Source organism: Phocoena phocoena, chromosome 1 (assembly GCF_963924675.1).
Source record: "Phocoena phocoena chromosome 1, mPhoPho1.1, whole genome shotgun sequence".
Classification (NCBI taxonomy): Eukaryota; Metazoa; Chordata; class Mammalia; order Artiodactyla; family Phocoenidae; genus Phocoena; species Phocoena phocoena.
Window position 1 is genome coordinate 172,385,011 of NC_089219.1, and position 20,810 is coordinate 172,405,820.

The following is a 20,810-nucleotide window of genomic DNA, read 5'->3' on the forward strand; positions in this document are numbered from 1 at the left end:
CAAACAGCAAATATTTAGTGTCTGAGTTAGACAAGAACATGGCATATTCAATACATTGAGATGAGTCTAATATGGCTGTAGCGTAGAGAACAAAGAGAACAGTGGTAGGTTGAAAAGTTGGGTAGAGACTAAGTAACTTAGGACCTGGGAAGGATTTGAGAGGATTTAAATTCTTCCTGAGGACAATGGGAAACTATTGCCTAGTTGTCTTCACTTTAGTTAAAGGAAGGTTCGTAAACATTTGCTGTTAAGCGCTGTGTTGGACCTGTGAGTAACTGAAATATAAGACTACGTCAAAGATTTTTCTCAGGTTTTCAACTTCAAACTGCTGATCTAAGACATAAATTATGCTTGCCAAATAAATGTTTAATGTTATATTATTAAAGGAGGCACAACTTTTCCCCTCTGTATCTAAGGGATCATGGGCCACGAGCTTCCTACATCCTGGAGACCCACTCACCTTTGAGAGGAAAGTCAGGGCCTGCTGGACCAAGTGTGTCTGAGCATCACCCAGGATCCCTGCAGAAGCCCTCAAGAGGCAGACGGAGTCGTTCCTGTGTTAGGAAGTGTTAGAGCCATGAATTGGCTACTGGCAAGACCAGGGAAAGAAAGGTTTATTCCTGGTATTTTGACAGCGACCTGATAACCCCCTGGCCTGACCACTATAGGTCCTCAGGCACAAGGACCCCTGGGTGTCCCCTAGAATTGCACCTTCTTAAGGGATGCCAAGAGGTGGGCAATGAGTAAGCAAAAAGAAATAGCATCACACCTAAGCAGATCCAGCATCCAGAGAGAAAGGGCTGAGAAGCAGCTGTTTCCAAAGGCAAGGCAGATGGCATTGGGAAAACAAAAACAGCACACTGACGTTGATTCAGTTACGGAACTGAAAATATTATTTTTCATTTGAATCCTTTAAGTAGATTAGAAGAGAGACTGCTGAGCCTCAGATTGCTAGGTCAAAATACATGACAAAAATATGAAAACATAAAGAAAGATGAAGGAAGATGCTAATATTAAGAAGAAATTCAAAAGGAGAACAGAAAACACATGAACAAGGTAAAGAAGGATGGGAGAAGATAATGAAATCTAAAATAGGAGAGAATATATGATTTAATAGACTTGATTATAAATTTATTGAAAGGGCTCATCAAGTTCTAGTCAAGATTAAGCAAAGCTTGTTCTTCTGTAGGACCTCTGTGTGCCAGCCATTATTCTAAGTGTTCTCTCTATACATAAATACACACACACACACACACGCGCGTATTTAAACATCACAACAACTCTATAAAGCAGGTACTCACTATCCCCACTTTACAGGTGAACATCTGAATCATGGTTAAATTAATTTTCCCAAAGTTATACAGCTAATCTGTGACCAAGCTATTCAACATGAAACAAAAATGCTTGTTGATGTCCAGAGATTCAGTTTAAATACCATCCGTGCGCCATATTGGAAGGAAATATTTCAGCAAGGCTTCTAATCAGAAGGAAAAAATAAAGAATTTGAAATATAGAGGAGAAGTAGTGGTAAATAATAAACCTAAGGATATTAAGTTCAACTTAAGTATTTGATGACAAAATGACTAGAAGTGTGTTTTATGTGCCAAAGAATCTTTGACATAGAAGAGACACACAGCAAAGGGGGAAAAAAAAAGCCCTGATAATTGTTTGGTGCTAAAATTACTAAGAGTTGAAGGAGGGGGGGGAAAAATGAGTGACTTAAAGGTTTCTAAAGGTATCAACTTAGTAGAGGGGGCATTAAGGGTATAGGTTATATTGGTTTCTTGTTTTCATAAAATAAATGGACAAAAATATTTGATTTTAAATGTTGTGACAACAGAAAGTAATTACTAATAGAATGAAAATTGTTAATTGTTAATTGTTCCAAGAACAATTAACAAGATAAAAAAAAGACTAAATGCTAAATTGTAAATATCAACAAAAAACATAAAAGAAAGGAAACAATCCAGAAAAATAGAAGAATATCAATGAGAAAGAAAAAATCTGGTTCTGCTTCTTCTACCTCAACCTGTTAATATCTAGGTATATTTGAGATCAAGCCAGATGGAGAAAAACTTTAATCATATAGCCATTTATTCATAGAGTTTTCAAAGTACACAAAGTGGGTTCATGTTGATTGTCTCATTTCATTCTTGAAGTAGCCACCTGAAGTAGGTATTGTTTTTTTCCCTGCTTTAGATGAAGTGTCTTAACTAGGGTCACATAGCGATCTAGTGATAGAACTGGCACTGGATTTAGTTTATTTCATTCAATGAAACATTGTTAAAAATGTGTCATATTCCAGGCACTGTGCTGGGCAGTTATGAGTTGGAAACACGGAAATGAGAAATGAACAAAATGCCGCTCCTGCCGTCCTCTCTCTAGACAACCCCCCTTCCAAGATTGGAGTAGAGTCCTGCTGGACTTGAACAGGGCAGTGTGCCAGGGTGGCTTCACGCTGCCTCACACTTACAATACAATTGGTCATACCCTCATAAACATCCATCCTGGTGTCTGTGAGTGTGATTCCAGATGACCATTCACACCCCAGAGCTACGTCTGTAATCATACAGTGGCCACGGGTTTGTTCACAGGTTTTGAGTATTTAATAAATGTGCCCTGCCTGCCTCCCGCCCCCCCACACCCACAATATACTCTAAACATATGGGGCAAAGTCTTTGCAGAACTAATCCAAAAATGATTCCACCAGCACTGAAACATGACTGCCATCTCTTTGTTATTTCTCTTTCTAAAAGATGTGATAGCTTCAGATTCTGCAGAATAGGAAGGGGAAGAAGTTAAATAATGCTTAACTCCACTCAGCCCCATTATTGCCATTATGATCCTGAGACTGGCTGCCAAAAGACTCCCTCCATCTCATCTTTTTCATCGCCTTTTCAATGATCAGATAGACAGGCTGGTGTAGACCAGAGCAGAGTTCAAGGAAACATTCACAAGGGCATTGCCAACCACTTCCTCCCCCTCTTCCCTCAGACAGTGGCCTAGAGTGCTTCCCTCTGCCTGTCCCTGCCCTATATACCCAAATCGTAACCTGTATACAAAGTTGGTACCTGCTAGGCAAGCATTAATGAAATTGTTATAGCCAAAGTTGGAGGACCAGGGGAATGCAGAGAGTTTAATGATGCTTACAAGTGCATTTTTACCTGGAATAATAATATCCCTCTAATAAAGCAAAAGTTACCTGCATTTTCAGGAAAGTGATAATTAATCTATACAAAAGAAAGTAAGGCGTTGGTTGAGCCGGACTGCCTTAAGATACATTTGAGAAAATGTGATCAGATGTATCACAGTGCTTGTGATGCTGTCTATAGATGAGTCCGTGAGCTCAAGCTAGCTGGGACTGGTCCTTCCTCACCACAAAGGAATTTATCCAGGTTAACTGGACATATTGCTAACTTTTTAATGAAAGCCCAACATATTATCAGGCAAAGAGATTGTTGAAACTGAGGAATGGAGAATATTTGGAATATTCTTCCATTTTTTTCTCTTTTGGGGTAGGAATATGAATACAGCTTTTTTTTTCTCTCTTTTTTTATTGAAGTAGAGTTGATTTACAATGTTGTGTTAGTTTCTTCTGTACAGCAAAGTGACTCAGTTATACATATATATACATTCTTTTTCATATTCTTTTCCATTATGGTTTACCACGGGATATTGAACATAGTCCCCTGTGCTATACAGTAGGACCTTGTTGTTATCCATCCTATATATAATAGTTTGCATCTGCTCATCCCAAACCCCCAATGCTTCCCTCCCCAATCCCTCACCCCTTTGGCAACCACAAGTCTGTACTCTGTGTCATAAATACAACTTCTTGAACAAAGTTAGAGCTACCCCAACTTTAAAGAAGCTTAGGAGTTTGTTTTATATGTCCCCCATTGACATTTCAAAGTATTTATATTTTAAATAACTCAGGTACCACTTTAAGCCAGTTTTCTTTCCTTTTGTCTTTAAAGGATACGAGATTATCTAATGAACACCTTATTGTACTCATCAGACAAGTAGTTATTTGCTCTTTGTGTCTTTCTTATCTGAGTGTACAATCCAGTGAGGGCAGGTCTGTCTATTAGTCCCCAGATACACCCTTGAGGCTCAGTACAGTCCTTGGAACATAGTAGCTATACTCATAAATAAATAAAGACCTGTTGACTGATTGGTTGACTGAGTGGCTTGATAGCTATTGGTAAAATAGTACTCATGGGCTTCCCTGGTGGCGCAGTGGTTGGGAGTCCGCCTGCCGATGCAGAGGACACGGGTTCGTGCCCCGGTTCGGGAAGATCCCACATGCCGCGGAGCGGCTGGGCCCGTGAGCCATGGCTGCTGAGCCTGCGCGTCCGGAGACTGTGCTCCACAATGGGAGAGGCCACAACAGTGAGAGGCCCGCATACTGCAAAAAAAAAAAAAAATAGTACTCATAATTGCAGAAATTACCCATTTTCTAGGATAAAATTTCCAGTTCTTTAATGATAATTTAACAATTTAACTTATTTGTTTTCATTTGTCAGTTAGATACTTTGATTTATACCAATGGTTATTTTCAAATTACTGTTCCTGAATCCATTCAAAATAATTAAATTTTGAGTTGTGGAAAGAGCATTTTGTAGGAATTTAAAGTTACTCTCTAACACGTAGTTTCAAAATAACTGAAGTCATTGTGTACTTTCTTCTTTTTAAAATATCTTAATAAACTTAAATAACGAATTCTTTACATAACAATATAATTCTACATAGAGGCATAAAAACTTATTTGGCATTCCTTCCAACTATCCGATTCATTCTATGAAAAAATATTTGGGGGAAAGGAGGAAGATTCTTCATAATATTTAAAACAGGGCATATGTTTGCCTATCATAAACTGAACACTTAGAATTATTGTTAAGAGTCAGTAAAGTTACTCCATTTTTTAATTGCTGTATGTTTTTGTTCTCTAACAATTAGCTAGAGTCTTCCTATTTTCATTAGATTAATTTCAATTTGGAAATACTTGATCAGATGATATTTTATTGACCAGTAATGACTCGTGGTTCTCAGTTAAATGTTTTTATGTTCAGTGACATTAACAGGAAATTCACATAACATTCTGACTTCACTGAGGGAAATGGTGAAAGTGAAAGCTTTCAAAAAAAATTCCGAATAGCATCTATTTAACATGTCTGATATTTTCCAGATGGAAAAAATAAACTGCATCATATGACATCAGAATTGATCACAGAATTGTTCTCTTAACATTGGTGAGGTAAAATAATCTTAAAATGATCATCAAAGAATAATACACTAAGTTCCTCTAAGTATGAAGAAAATTTGGCATACTGAGGCTGTGTGTTATGTACTTGAATGTGTCGCCAGTCAGTGTGATTTCGATGTCGAGAACTATTAATGCTTCAGACTATCGCCAAGCATGATACGAAGAACCACTTACTCAGACACCTGATCTTTAGAATGCAGCATCGTCTGTAACAATTTTAACGCTAACTAAGTACACTTTGATGAGACAGCATTTAATAAAATGCTCATTAATTTCATCATTAGCAAGGGTATGCTAAGAAGTAAGCCAGTTTCTTATGTCACGCCCAATTAGCATCCCATGCTAGTAATCCCATTAGTATTGTTGAATTCACTAATGGAAAAACTAATGGGCATGCTACCAGGGCACATTAATTGGGCACGACACCAGTTCTGGTTTTAATTATTAAACTACGATAATGAAATGTGTGTTTGTAAAATATTAAAATGTTGAAATAGGGTTGAGGAAAATAAAAGAATATGTAGAGGAAAGAGATAGAAGGAAAATCAACCTACAAAGATTCGAGGACTTACCAAAATGGTCATCTTTCTAGCTGATCGAGTTGCCTGTAAAAGTTGGGATATTGTCCACGTGAGAAGCAACCCACTCCTACTCATGGGAAATTAAAAGCTCTTTTTTGGTAATATGAAATTCTGTATGTCACACGTGTTGTCATGCTCTGTATGAGGGCTGACAGGAGCCAATTAAATGCATAGAATGGACATGGTATACTGCTGAAGCTATTTTAGGGAAATATAAACAGAAATGTTTTACTGAAGGTGGTGTGATTAACGTTGCAATTTTTGTGACATAAATCTTCACCATATTGCATCAGATAATTGTCAGTTTTATCTTTTTTGAAAAACAGTATACCAAGATTATTAGAATTTGGTGAAACAGTCCAAGTAATTGAAAAATATATTTTGTAATATTTTACCAAATCTTATTTTTAGCTTTTAAAAAATTTTTATTGATTGAAGTTAAGTATTGCTAAAGAGATCTACTTTATTAAGAAAGAAAGAAAAAAATTGTTTTCATTTAGAAGGTTTAGAGTAATTTTCTGGTTGTTTTTATTTTAACCACAGTAGTAGCAAATGATGATGGTGACAAAGTTGAAATATCTTTTACTTAGTCTTAAGTGTTCACTAACGTTAAAAGAGTATCATTGTGCTAACCAGAATATACATACCACTAAAGTGTTAAGATGAAATGTTTCTTTTCTACTTTTCTTTGTTTCCTTATCCTCACCTCCTTTTAGCTAGTATCTGTTCTTAATATCTGCCATTTCCTAGTCTTATCCACTTAGGAACTCATTTTTAACTATACTATTACCTTAGGCAAAAGTATAAATGTTAGAATTTAGACTACAAAGCATTGAGTGGTAAGTTTAACCGCTATACTTATGCTCAAGGCATTAGTAACTGACTAATTTTTAGTGTGAACCTTATTCCTTCTTGCTTTACGTAGTGTAGTGAAGGTAAAAGAAAATAACTTGCCAGACATTTCCTTATCTTTAGAACAATATTATTTGAATAGTATTTTATTAGTTTTAAATTCTTCTCTTTTTTATATTTCTGCCCCCAAATTTAAAATATTAGAATAGAAAATTCATTACCTTTCTGATGAGTATAGTTACTCAAAATCCAAGGGTACTTTTAAGAGATTTTTATTCCAAAGAGAAGCTCTTTTCAGATTTGAGCACTGAGGTGACACAGAAGCACATCAGAGAAAAGCCAGAAGGATGTATCAACTTTAATTTTGAGTTCTGTTTAAAATGTGTGCATGCTTGCATCTGGATCATGTTGAAATTTGCCAATTGGTTTTTAACAAATATACAAATATATATGTGTGTGTATGTAACATGTATATTCACTCATTGATTTTTTTCCCTCATTCATTCCCTTCAGGGGTCTGCAGTAGAAGTTACCACAACTAATGATGATGGTAAACAATATAGTGATGGCAAATGGCATGAGATAATCGCGATTAGGCATCAGGATTTTGGCCAAATCACACTTGATGGGAAATATACAGGTAAGATCTTCTTTGACATATATGAAGGGCTCTATTGATGTGCTGATGTTACCGTACTCTTCTGTTGTTTATATTTGTTCATCTCTTCTTTCACCTTTATCTCCACTCAACTTCATCTAAATTGCTGTTGAGTTTGCCTTTGGGGTGCTCCTAAAATGATGAAGTCTTGGCAACTATCTTCTCATCTACGCAGGGTTTCAGTAAAGCACAAATAAGAGTAAAGTCATCAATAGCAATTTTGTATCTTTTTCAGGTCTTTACAATTTGCAAGGGCTTTTACTTTCCTTTCACTTATGTTCTCTCCTTATGTTCCTCTATTATGACCTCGGTTATTATATGCATTTTAGAGATGAGGAAACTAAGGCTCCAAAAGGTAAACTTCTTCCAGTTAAGACAGTTGGTAGGCAGCATTCTGGGACATGTATTTTTTCTTTGCAATTCTAAGTTTCTTTTTCTTTCTGTCCTTCCCTATCTACCATCCCCATGTAATTGTAAAAGTTACAGTACGATGATGCAGGCTTTTATTAATTCATTCAGAAAATATGAAATTTTAATGAGCACCTACTACTGCTCTAGGAACTCTGGAAACAAGGAGGAAAATTTACACTTTAGGTGGGAGAGGGGCAGGAAACAGAATAAATAAATATTGAACAAATATCAGGTCGCGGTACATTCTGAGAATGTATAAAACAGGATAAGAGGAAAAGGGGTGTGTGTGTGTGTGTGTGTGTGTGTGTATTGGGGAAGGGATGTTTTGATTTTACAAAAGGCTGTTAGAGAAGGTCCTTCTGATAAGGTGACATATGAGTGTAGACCTAAAGGGGACAAAAGGGCAAACCAGGCAAATGTCTAGGAGAATGTTTCAAGTCAAGTGAACTGTAGGTCCCAGGGCCCTGAGGTGGGAGCATACGATATGTGCCATGTCAAGGACCAACAAGGAAGCCAATGTGGGAAAGAGAGGTTGAAGGGGCTAGTGTTACAATGTGAAATCAGAGAAGCCACTGGGGCTGTATTACATAGGGCTTTGTGAGTTTTTACTTGAAAAGAGGGAAGCCATTGGAGAATTTTGAGAGAAGGGTAACATGACATGACTTCTTTCTTTAAAAGGAACACTCTGGCTGCTCTTTTGGAGATAAGTTTTAAGGAGAACAAGGATGGAAGTGTTGACCTAAAACAAATAGATTGCCATATGCTTTTCCAGCAAAGATGGGTTTATTCGGGATTGGTAGAAAGCTGCAGTTCGGGGTCTGCAACCATGATGAGCCACTTGTAAGTCCCCGCACAGCAACGGAAGGAGAACGCTTTTATGGAGGGCAAAAGGAAGTTGGGAGGGCTGTAGTAAACAAATAGTCCATGGCTTTTCATTGGCTGAGTGCTTGCCAGGAAAGAGGAGGTGTCTTTCTTCTCCCTGTTGGGCTCTGCTCTCGCCACAGGGCATGAGACCTCCTTCTGGTCTCCCAGATCTATTTATTTGAGGTTTCTGTTTATTAATTTTTTATATGTCCCCCTTTTGATCATGAACTTTCTCTCAGAGCATCACTGATCGAGTCAGCTTTTCTAATTTCAATGGCTTTTTGTTCCTCAGTGCCAGGAAGGACCTTTCCTGTGTGGGGGGTCTCATATCAGAAGGGAATGCACAGACTGGAAACCTACTGAGGTCATATTCGAGTAACAAGGGAAGGTAGAACGGAGAACTCTCAGACACTTTCTGTCTCAATTCCATATGTTATCAAGATCATAGACATTGGAGATCATCTGAAGCATTATGTCATTGTCAAAGGTTTGGCAATATACTTCCTAAAGACCTGGTCCAGATATCTTCAGAAAGCTGCCTCACCAGGTGTTGTCTGTTTCAGTTCTGGGAAATATTTACTTTCAGCTCACCAGACTTTTTGAGGTCCCTTCAGAATTTGGTGCTTTCTTTAGGCATGTCACATGAGTCCAAGAATCTATTCCTTGGACTTTGGCGGCAGAAGGGTTGGTTAGCAGTACCTGATAGGGGTCTCTCCAATAAGGTTGAAGAAAGTTCCTCTGGAGGTGTCTTTTCCAGTAAATAAAGCCTTCAGGTTGCAAGGTGTGATGCTTAAGGTCTTCGTCTCCTGAGAGTGTACTGTAAAGAGATTGCTCTACCAAAACATGGTTATTTTTAATAGGAGCAATTTGGCCCTTGTGTTATTGGAGTATCTCTCCTCTTTTCAGTTGTAGGTCAAAAAAAAAAAAGCAGTAACCAAGTGTGTTGGGTGTCCTGTGACTGTTTCAATGGGTGAGAATTTTTGAGTTACAAAAAGTGTGGATCTGAGATTTAGAGGGACCAATAGCAATGCTTTGGGCCAAGGTATTTGTATGACCTCTACACAGTTTGTCAGTTGGGTCTAATAATGCCATTAATGTGATCAACTAAATCAGAGGATTGATGCCACAGACTTGTTGAAGTACCTGGCCAGTAAAACAGGTTCCTCAATCACTATGAAGTCCATCTGTATCAAAGCGTAGCCCTTGTTCTGATACCAGATGCCCTAAATATCAAACCTGGGTTTGGGCAAACTACAGTTTTTTCCTTGGCAATCTTATGTCCCTTTAAGGCTAAAAGCTTTAGAAAGTGGATGCTGTCTTCCTGTGAGTAGGCTTTAGAAGATCAAAGAAGTAAATCATTCACATATGCAACAAAGTAGACCTGTAGGAAACTTTATATCATCCAGGTCAGCCTTCAGGATTTACAAGAAATAAGAAGGACTCTCAGTAAAACCCTGAGCATTACTGTCCAGGTGAATTGTTTTTCTTCCCAAGTAAAGGTGAAAAGGTGTTGGCTAGCTTCATCAAGTGGAATACTAAAGAATGCACTGCATAAATCAATTACAGTAAAGAATTTGCTTCCAGTGGGAATGGATGTTAGAACGTCTGAGGATTAGGAACAACAGGGCGTCTAGGGGTAACAATGTTGCTTATTGCTCAGAGGTCCTGGACAGACCTCTACCCTCAGCCCTTAGATTTTCTCACAGGTAAAATAGCATCCTCACAGGAATTAGTACAGGCATAATGAGCTTTCGAGCCTTATAATCTTCTATGATAGGCTTTATGCCTTGAAGGGTTTCTTTACTTATAGGGTATTGATTAATTCTGGGAAGAGGTTTTGAGGGATCTATTTGAATCTTGCTGGGAAGGGGTGCTCTTTGAAGTTTGCCAATATCAGTTGAAGATTTTGCCTATAAAGATGGTGGTGGCTGATTCAAAAGGGACACATGATCAGTGTTTCCAAAATCCGCTCTAGAACTGTCGGAGACAGAACAAATTAAAGATGTCAGAGGGGTCATTTAACTTACCTGGTTGGTGATTTTGATGGCTACTGTCAAATTCTAGATTATCTCCTCCTTTTGGAAGAAAGAATTTCCAGCATGGTACTTCTCCAAGAAGTCTCAGCCTAATAAATGGGTAGGGGCAGAGGAACTAAGGAGAAAAATACATGTGTGTCTCTCAAAGGGCCTAAAGGACAGGGAATAGGTTCAGAGACAAGGGCCTCTTGAGATTCGTTAGAGATTGCCACTATTTGAACTGTGTTGGTACTCGGAGGCAGAGGCTGCTTTTTAGTAATGGGTTGGAGCACTGAGTGTGTGACCATTAGGACTGGAAGAGATTCAACCCCAATCTTGAGAAACATTTCTTTAAGCTGATTAAGATGGAGAATTGGGAAGAGCCCCTATAGTTCCTCAGAGCCTGTCATTGAGTAGTTGGCGGATATTGGAAAGGGGGCTGAAGACACTGAAAGCACTTAAATTTGTAACAGTCTCTTTTCCAATATCCTGGCTATTTTCAATAATACCAGAAACTAGGAGGATTTTAGTTTCATTTAGGAGCCTTCATTTGCGTAGTTGAAGTTTAAGAATTTAGACAGTCTTCCTTTTAGGTGATTCAGCTATAGTGTGAGAGAGCAGTTTTGACAGATTAATCAAAACTAGATGGGACATAGTTTTCCATTCCATCCTGGTCCTTTTCATTAGAAAGGAAAGATCCCAGTTTGGCCCATTAATAAACATGGAATTAAAAGCTACCCAGGTGGAATCAACATCTGGAAGAAGACCAAAACTTTGCATAAAAATAATCTGAATTCAGTTGTGATCATAATGAACAGGTTCATCAGAGTTTCATGTGCAAGACTGAATTTTGTTCCAGTTGACAGTCTTTGGAAAAACCCTAGGAATTGCTCAGTGAAGTCACCTAGTGATTGCTCAAGCCTGATCATATAGTAAGTTAGAGGGCTGATCTCCTGGTTGTTATCCTAGAGACCTTTCAGGATTTTCCCAATTAGCAGTTCTGATCCAGTGCTGGGTCTGGCCATCACCAACAAACCCATGAATTAGCTAAGGTATGTCAGAGAAACCAAGTTGATAAGTTTGAATGACTACATTCAATTCCTCATCAAATCTGTGACAATCTTCAGTTACTTTGGGGATATTTTTGACTGTGGCTTGCAGTTCAGCTTTAGTCCAGGGAATATAAGAAATTAAGGGTTTAGCTTCTGGAACCTTAGAAGGCTTAATTTTAAAGGGACAGGTTCTGATAAGTTCAGAGGAAAAGGGAGTGGGGAAAGTTTCAGAGAAAGGGGAAGTTTGGTGAGAGAATTATTGCGGGGGGGGACTGAGGGTCTAGAGGAGGCATAGGCAGTAGAGAAGGAAAGGAGAAAGATGGTTCCAGATGAGTCTGGCCATGAGGAGCTGAGAAAGAGAGACAAGATGGTATCAGAGGTCGAGCCTGAGACAGAGAAGCCAAGGAAGAAAAGCCTGAGGTGTGGAGAGCCACTTTGTCTTTCTTTTTTTTTTTTTTTTTTTTTTATGCGTTACGCGGGCCTCTCACTGTTGTGGCCTCTCCCGTTGCGGAGGACAGGCTCCGGACGCGCAGGCTCAGCGGCCATGGCTCACGGGCCCAGCCGCTCCGCGGCACGTGGGATCCTCCCAGACCGGGGCACGAACCCGCGTCCCCTGCATCGGCAGGCGGACTCTCAACCACTGCGCCACCAGGGAAGCCCCCACTTTGTCTTTCTTTATCCACGTTTGCCTCAGTTAATCTTAAAATCTCATTTCGCTGAGAGGCAATTTTAAGCTCCTAATTACATTTAGAAATCTCAACATGCCAATCAAAATAGGCATACTATTCAGTTCTGGGAATTTCTGAGCTATTGTAGTCCAATTAACTTTGAGGATTCCAAAAATTCCCCATAATGGCCATTGATATTCTAAATTGCCTTAGGTCAGTTTGGTCCATTTAGTTGGAAATGCACATGAGGAAAGACCACACTTTTTAAACAAAATTGTCCAGAGTCCCTGTCGGCAGGGGCTCGCTCAAAATATGTAGATAACTGGTATCTCATTACTCAGAAGTTTGTCTCCAGAGTGAAAGAATAATTTTTAAACAGCTCACAGTTCAAATCAAACTGCTCACAACTCAAACAGCATGCAAATTAATACCAGCCAATTCTAGGGAAACAGGTTGGTCCTGTAGAAACCAGGCCCAAGGTTTTTCAGTCATTTCCAAAGAACAGCCCTAATTCCAAAGGAATGGGCTGAAGCCTGAAAAACCAGCAGAGTTTCAGTGAAGCAGCCTCGATCCTGAAGGAACGGGCTGATGACTTCTCAGCCAGTCTTGGTTGAAACAGTCTGATCTCAAAATTAGACTGAAGTTCCAAATGAGTACTCAGGTACAGAACAAGGCCTTAACCAGAAAAAACCTTTAAGCAGAACTTGCATAAAGGCTGGAGAGCTTCAAACGCAAAGAGGGTGTGAACTCAGATCCAGGAGAAAGATTTACCTTCAAACTCCAGAGTTGGTAAGAGCAGTGAGCACAGTGGGTAAGCAGTGAGCACAGTGGGCTTCTTTGTGGGTACCACACCTGTTTGTTCACCAGAACTGGAGCCTTCAGGGGTTTTCTCTGATCCCCATAGGGTCCACCAAAATGTTGACCTAAAACAAATGGACTGTCAGATATTTCTCCAGCAAAGATGGGTTTATCGGGGATCAGCAGAGAATCACAATTCAGGATCTACAACCATGGCAAGCCAAGTGCAAGTCCCACATGGCAAGGGAGGGAGAAAACTTTTACAGAGGGTGAACAGGAAGCTGGGAGGACTATAGTAAACAAAGTGTTCATGATTTTTCATTGGCTGAGTCCTTGCCAGGAAAGAAAAGTCTTTCTTCTTCCTGTTGGGTTTGCCTTCATTACAAGGTGTGAGAACTCTACCTTCTGGTCTCCCGACTCTATTTAATTGAGGTTTCTGCTTATTAATTTGTTACAGAAGCATGGAGACCAGCGAATAGGCTTCTGCAATAATTCTAAAATAATCCAGATAAGAAATGATCGTTTCTTGAACCAGGGAAGGAATTGTGGATATAACGAGAAATCTGGATGTATTGTAAATGTTAAGGAATTTGATTGAGGTAGAGCAGGGGTTGGCAAACTACCACCTGTGGGCCAAATCCAGCCCATGCCTGTGTTCATAAAGCTTTATTGGCGACAACTGCACCCATTGGTTAGGTATTGTCTATGGCTGCTTGAGGCTGTGTGGTCTACAAAGAGGAAAATACATACTACCTTGCTCTTTACAGAAGACTTTTGCTAACCCCTGATGTAGAGCATGACTGCAATGTTTGGGTCCTTTAGACTGTAACTACCATAACTAAGGTGGGCAAGTTAGTGAGAGAAGCAGATTCAAAGAGAGATTTTCAGATTTCATTTTGAACGTGTTAAGTCTTAGGTACCTATGAGGCATCCAAGTGGAAATATCAAGCAGATTCCTGGATCTGAGTTCAGGGAAGAGTTCCAGACTAGAGATAAAAAAATTGGGAATTGTCAGCTAAAGATGGTATTTAAAGCCAAGGTCCCAGATATAAGTAGGGTTAATTAGAGTTGTTTGGGCTCTGAAAAAAAAAATCCCCCTTCTCCCAAAAAATGATGGAGTAAGATAGACATTTTAAGAGATTTGCATTGATATACAACACAGTCAAGGACCCAGGCCCCTTCTGATCTTTGGTCCTGGGAGTTAGCACAGGTACCCAGCCCTCTCTTCATCCTTCTAGAGGGGATTAGGGTATCTGTGTAGGTGGAGAAAGAGATCTGAGAACGGAGGAAGTCTGGGTCATTCCAGCATCAAGATGTTGGGGTGATGAGGAAGAACCAGTGAAGAAAAGTAACCGATATGTAGAGAACCAAGAAAGAGTGGTGTCTAGAAGCCCAGGGAAGGGTTTAGTCATTTGTTAAATTAGTAGAAATAGATTATCCTGCTGAAGTTGGAATTCTCATCTCCTTTGTCATCCATAGGCTCCTCGGCCACCCTGAATGGTAGTACTGTTATTGGAGAGAACACAGGAGTGTTTGTGGGAGGGCTGCCACAGGGTTATACCATCCTCAGGAAGGATTCTGGTGAGTTTGGGAAAGGGATAGAATTTATATGTTGTCACCACATTTTAGAATCAAGTTGCATTATTTTAAAGTATGGGTAATAGTATTATTTTCTATCTCATGCTGTATTTCCTACATCAGTATGTCAAAAGTTTCCTTTAGGTATCTTCTTTTCTAAAGGAACCATGTACTACTTGCATTTCAATTTTTAGTACCCAGTTCTTGATATGTAAAAGGAGTTCATTAAACTTTTGCTGAAATGAATTATACTAATTTCAGTCAAAGCTATGTTATTTAGGGATCAAAAACTTTCAGTGAATTTTTTGAGAAGGATATATTTAAATCCTCAAGACTGGTTATAGTTACCTCCTTAGAAATACCTGTAGAGAAGAGACGGCTTTCATTTGGCTACTGTAGACTGGTGGAGAAGTCTCTTGAAAACATTCACACACACACACACACACACACACACACACGCACGGATTGAAAGAAAGAGAAGAGAGTCTTTGTCCTAGTTCTTTGCCCACCAAGCACAATTCTTGTCTCTGGTATATCCAGGCATCAGGAGGAGAGCATACCCCAATACCAAGTATCCCTCCTGTAGATGACATCTGTCCATTATAAATAAATAATTGGACATTGTGCATATAAATTGACCTTGTAAAACTTTGATTGCTGGTGAATACCTTCCCTGACATCAGGTCATGAACTCAAAAGCTGAGAGCTAAGCTTTCCACTGACCTGTAAGGACACTGCCATATGAAATGCAACCTCAGCTACAGGTGCCTTCTCGCCCTCTCTGCGTTTTTTGGGTTTTTTTTTGCTCTCTAATTCTCTCATTTGCTCACTTCCTCTCTTTCCCAACCTCTTATGACCACCCTACTTACTGTATTCATAAGCCCCACACTTACCTGGTCTGGGGAGTTCAAAAATTAAGCTTAACATTACACTAATTCCTAAAAATGAAATGAAATTATTGCTTTACTTGTGTAACAGACTAGGTCAAAATGGCGAGGGAACTAAACTATAAACTGTAGATTTAATAGATAGACTTCCTTTAAATCTTACGTTTAAAATGTGTTATTGCACATTTATTTTTAAGACCAGTGGCAGATGAGATCCCCTTGTTAGTTCAAGAGGCAATAGTCTTGCTATTACTATAAAACCAAGGTTTTTGTGCAAACAACTGTTTCTGCAGATAAGATGAGTCTGAACCAGAGCGAAACATTACAATTGTTACCACCTACCCTAGCTGATGGTGTGGTGTTTACATGAGTTATTAAGAAGTTTGGGGACTTCCCTGGCAGTCCAGTGGTTAAGACTTCGCCTTCCAATGCAGGGGGTGCGGGTTCAATCCCTGGTCGGGGAGCTAAGATCCCACATGCCTCGTAGCCAAAAAAACCAAAACATAAAACAGAAGCAATATTGTAACACACTCAATAAAGACTTTAAAATTGGTCCACAGCAAAAAAAAAAACTTAAAAGAAGAAATTTTAAAAAAATTTGTAGTAAGTAGGTAGTGAGAGCTATTGACTATTTCTTTGATTTTAATGGCACATCAAATTCATTGCTTGAAAAGAATTTCTCAGAATACATATTTCTTGATATCTCTCAACCCCTGCAGACATAATCCGAAAGGGTTTTGTGGGCTGTCTCAAGGATGTATATTTTATGAAGAATTATAATCCCTCTGCTGCTTGGGGGCGTCTGGTTTGGCAGAGTTCTGAAGAGCAAATCAACGTGTATAACAACTGGGAGGGATGTCCCACTTCATTACAAGAGGGAGCTCAGTTCCTAGGGACAGGTAAGGTTCTAAAATAGACACTGGTCATTGCTTAGCTTGTATGTTCTATCTTTGGTGTAATTTAATCTCTCCTGATACAATTATTTTGACCTCATATGAACCTGCTATCTCAGAAATACCTAGTTATGCCATGATGCCCATACATATATTCTCAACGTCTGAATATATAATATAAGTAGTAAGACTCATAAATACATATTCATGTGTAAGATCTCTGGCAGTTTGGGGTTTACCTATGGTAGTGCCACTAATGTCCATTTGTAAGTCCACTTTTTTATTTAGAATATAGTTTTACTCAGATGTGTCAAAGGAGTTTTGTCAGGCTAATCCACACAATATCTGTTTTATCCCATGATATAGACTGACAGCGTTCCTAAGAGTAAAATTTCAGCTGCGTGATGGGGTAAGTAGGGCCTTAAGGGAGAGCTAGAGAATATGACCACCATCACTGCCATTGCTCCAAAGGCTGTGGCAAAGGTGAGACATAGTGTGCCCGGCATACGTGGCACCTACAGTCCCTCTCTAGCGGCCACCCAGGGTAAGGAGTGGAAGGGAATATGGTGACTTGGCCACCATGGCTTGTTTTTGGAATAAAGGCCCACTATTGCCTGCTACATTTATAACTCAGTTGGTTAGATATTAGGTTCGTTAAACTACCTTCAGAACAGAAAGCTAAATAATATTATACCCTGTGCACTTTTTCGTTGCTTTTCCTCATCACTGTCATTATCCAGAGTTGCAACTACTTATTGTTAATACTTAGATAAACTAGTAATAGTCTTAATTGTATCCATGACTTAGTAACTTGCTTCCTCTTAAAAGGTATGTCAAGTTCATTCTGCTACTTCCGTACATTACAAGGTGAATTTCTTAACATTGATCTGCATCCTCTTTTGTGAGAGATTTATTTAACGACAGAATGTGTCCTAAGGTTGTCTCATGACACCCTTATGATGCTAACAGTATTGCTTTGCACATGCTAATCTGTACGTTTTTTTCTCTAAAGGGTTCCTGGAACTTTATCCATATTTGTTTCATGGTGGAATGGACTTTGAAATTTCCTTTAAGTTCAGAACTGACCAATTGAATGGATTGCTTCTTTTCATTTACAACAAAGATGGACCTGATTTTCTTGCTGTATGTTAACTAATTTACTTAAAAATGTTAGATCCAACTCTAAAATCAATAAACCATGTGTTTACATTATACTTAATTAGGGTTTCTTTCCAAATTCACTTTTGCTTTTATTTTTACCCCCATGTCACTTTCACTTTTGGAATCCTGTGAAACATTTTGTATTTTAGGACCATGATGATTTTTTACATGACCATTATACTTTGAAAATTATAATTTTAACAAAACAGGCTAATTATTAGGAATTGAGGAAATGCAATTTACCTTCCCAATATATGAAAAATGTTCCTTCATTATCTTTTATATAATAGTGTTGAAAGAATATATATTATATATTTAATATTTCACACACACATATAAAATAAAATATAATAGTACAATGAACACTCATGAACCTACCACCCAACCCAAGAACTAAAATATTATCAAATTTTTGCATCTACCTCCAGGCCATCTCTTAGCCCATTTCCCTGTCTCCCTCTAGAGGTAATATGTAATCATAATTTTGTGTTTATTATCTCCTTGCATTTTTGTAGTTTGAACATCATGAGTGAATGCCTAAAAATCTTAGTTTTAGAAATTTGTAAAAGTTTCTATCTTTAGGCAATTGCTTTAGCCCTTGACATTGTTTCTGAGTTATTCATGTTCTCCGTGTATTTTTCATGGCTGGGTAATAATATATCTCTTCTCTTTTCAACGAAGTAGTGGTCGTTCCCATGTTTTTGCCATGGTGAATAAGGCTACTCTGAACATTTTTATAGGATGTACTTCTTATGACCAGCAGGGTGAACTTTTAGTGTAAGATATTAGTAGAAAGAATATGGGCTTTTGGCATCAGACAGACAAGAGAAAAATGATTATTTTTCCATATCACTCAAATTCCTCCAAAATTTTGCTTCTGCCATACCCGGCAGAACCCTTTCTTTCTCTTTCCCCCACATGTATCCTTTTATCTAATTTTGTATCTTTTTCTAAACCTAATGTGCTCGTACATGTCCCCATGCCATTGAACGTGTTAATCTTCCTGCTGGAGATTCTCCATGAATCTTACATACTTCCAAAAACCTTACTTCAAACCTTTGCCAATTGCCAGGGAACAAAATGTGTTTCTTCTCTCCGATCTCTTTGTACCCCATCCCCATCTTGTTTATAATATTACCGCACATGTTTGCCTCTGCTATTAAGGCAGTGCAATTCTTGGGGGCAATTTCTCTTGTAGTAGCAGGTTTACAGAACATAGTAGGGGAATCAGTATTTATTGAATGAAAGGATAAAAAAATGAATGACTGTTTACCCGATGTACTTCACAAAGATGATTTTTACATAGAAAAGTAATAATTTTTATATATTATTTAATTTGTTTCATTGACATGATCTCAAATTTTTAAGTACCTTATGGTCACTAATTTGACTTCTAACAAAATAAAAGCATAGTAGGTAAAATAATTATTGAGTAAAATTTTGAAGAAAAACATGGAGGCATTTCCTTTGCCATGAAAATGTGAGTAAAATATGTTCGTATTAGAAAATGGCACTTTAACCTGAAAGAACAGACATAGAAGCAATTAGGTTAGTTAGAGATTTAGAATAGTAACACTGAAATATTGAATCAAAATACATTTTACAAATTTGAAATTGAGTTCACCAGCCAGTTAAAATAAGCTTAATCAGGCTTGACATTTCATTTTCTTATTGTCTTGTCATATTTTTCCCTGAAATTAAGTTGATATATGAAGTAGTATTTTCTCATTTTCTAAAGATTCAAATAAAAGAGTCATAGTTTAAACTGTTCTCTTCAGTCATTCAGTCACTTATGCTAGGGTTTAATCTTTTACCTATGCTGCATCAAAAAGAAAAAAAAATGGTTTTGCCTATGTAGTATTGCATTACATCATATCATCGTTACTGGGTATAAATTTGTTTGACTCATTACAACATCCGTCATGTCAATTATAAGCTTGCAGAGTACTTCATTATGTGTTACTCCAGTTCTGCTTAGAATAAAGTGGGACATTTTTATAGAGTTCTTTCAGGGAAATTTCTTGCTTCTCTTCAAGAAGTTGACCTTCTGTTCTCTTCCAAACTGCCATTCTGCAGTCCTTTTATATACCTATTTTCTTTTTAATATGAAATACAGATGGAACTGAAGAGTGGAATATTGAGCTTCCGGTTAAATACTAGTCTTACCTTTACACAAGTGGATCTCTGGCTGGGGCTGTCCTATTGTGACGGAAGGTGGAATAAAGTGATCATTAAAAAAAAAGGTTCCGTCCTATCAACAAGTATGAATGAACTGATAGAGCGCGTGTCAGAATCCAGAGCTCAGCCACTGATGGTGAATTCCCCCGTCTATGTGGGAGGAACCCCACAGGAGCTGCACGACTCTTATAAACACCTGAAGCTGGAACAAGGTAAACTCCATCGGGAGGAATTCCCAAGTTAGTACAGCCCGGGTCCTACCGGGTCTTGGTGGTTCTGTGTTTCAAGACAAAGCAGTCAAATCAGGCTGAAAGCAATACCTACTCACCCCTTTTCTGGAAGAATTTTAAGCTCTAAAAATAAAAAATAAAAAAAACACTTCTTCATATAGTTTTGTATGTTGCCCTTAAGGGTGTGCTCTCATCTGTATTTATAATCAATATATTTATTCTAACATATCTTCATCAAATATAATTGTAATTTATATATATGTATGTATGTGTGTACACGTGTATATATATAAATTACAATTATATATTATAATTCTTATATATATATAATATATTTACTCATGGTTTTCTTGAACACACGTGGTTCTGGTTCTTTTAAATACTGATCATTATCTGTATTTACAGATTAAAAAATAAATTAGGTTGGTGTGTACAGCCAAGAAAAATGGCCTTCAATTCCCTGGGCTTTTTCCTGACGTAAATGCTGTTTGTCTCCATGCATTTCCACGGAGCTCTCATGCAGCAAAGCACATGAAAGTGTGGGTTTACTTGAATTTCAAACACACTTGTGAAAAGTCTGTGTGTCATTTATTATCCATAACCATCAAGGAAAGGAAAAGTATGTGAATGTGTGACTTACAACCAAAGCAAGCCTTTAACTCACGTAAGGAGTTTGAACGTAATCAGAGAAATTATTGATTAAAAAAGGCTAACAGTG

The 20,810-nt window shown here is 38.2% G+C and overlaps 1 protein-coding gene across 1 annotated transcript in view; it reads left to right on the forward strand.

The window, feature by feature from the left end:
- USH2A (usherin) overlaps positions 1–20,810 on the forward strand; it is a 791,707-nt gene that overhangs the window by 283,325 nt on the left and 487,572 nt on the right. Inside the window, exons 22-26 of the mRNA XM_065876328.1 lie at positions 7,213–7,339; positions 14,645–14,746; positions 16,350–16,529; positions 17,536–17,666; positions 19,801–20,074. Of these exons, the coding sequence (XP_065732400.1) occupies positions 7,213–7,339; positions 14,645–14,746; positions 16,350–16,529; positions 17,536–17,666; positions 19,801–20,074 (814 nt within the window). The remainder of the gene's footprint in view (positions 1–7,212; positions 7,340–14,644; positions 14,747–16,349; positions 16,530–17,535; positions 17,667–19,800; positions 20,075–20,810) is intronic.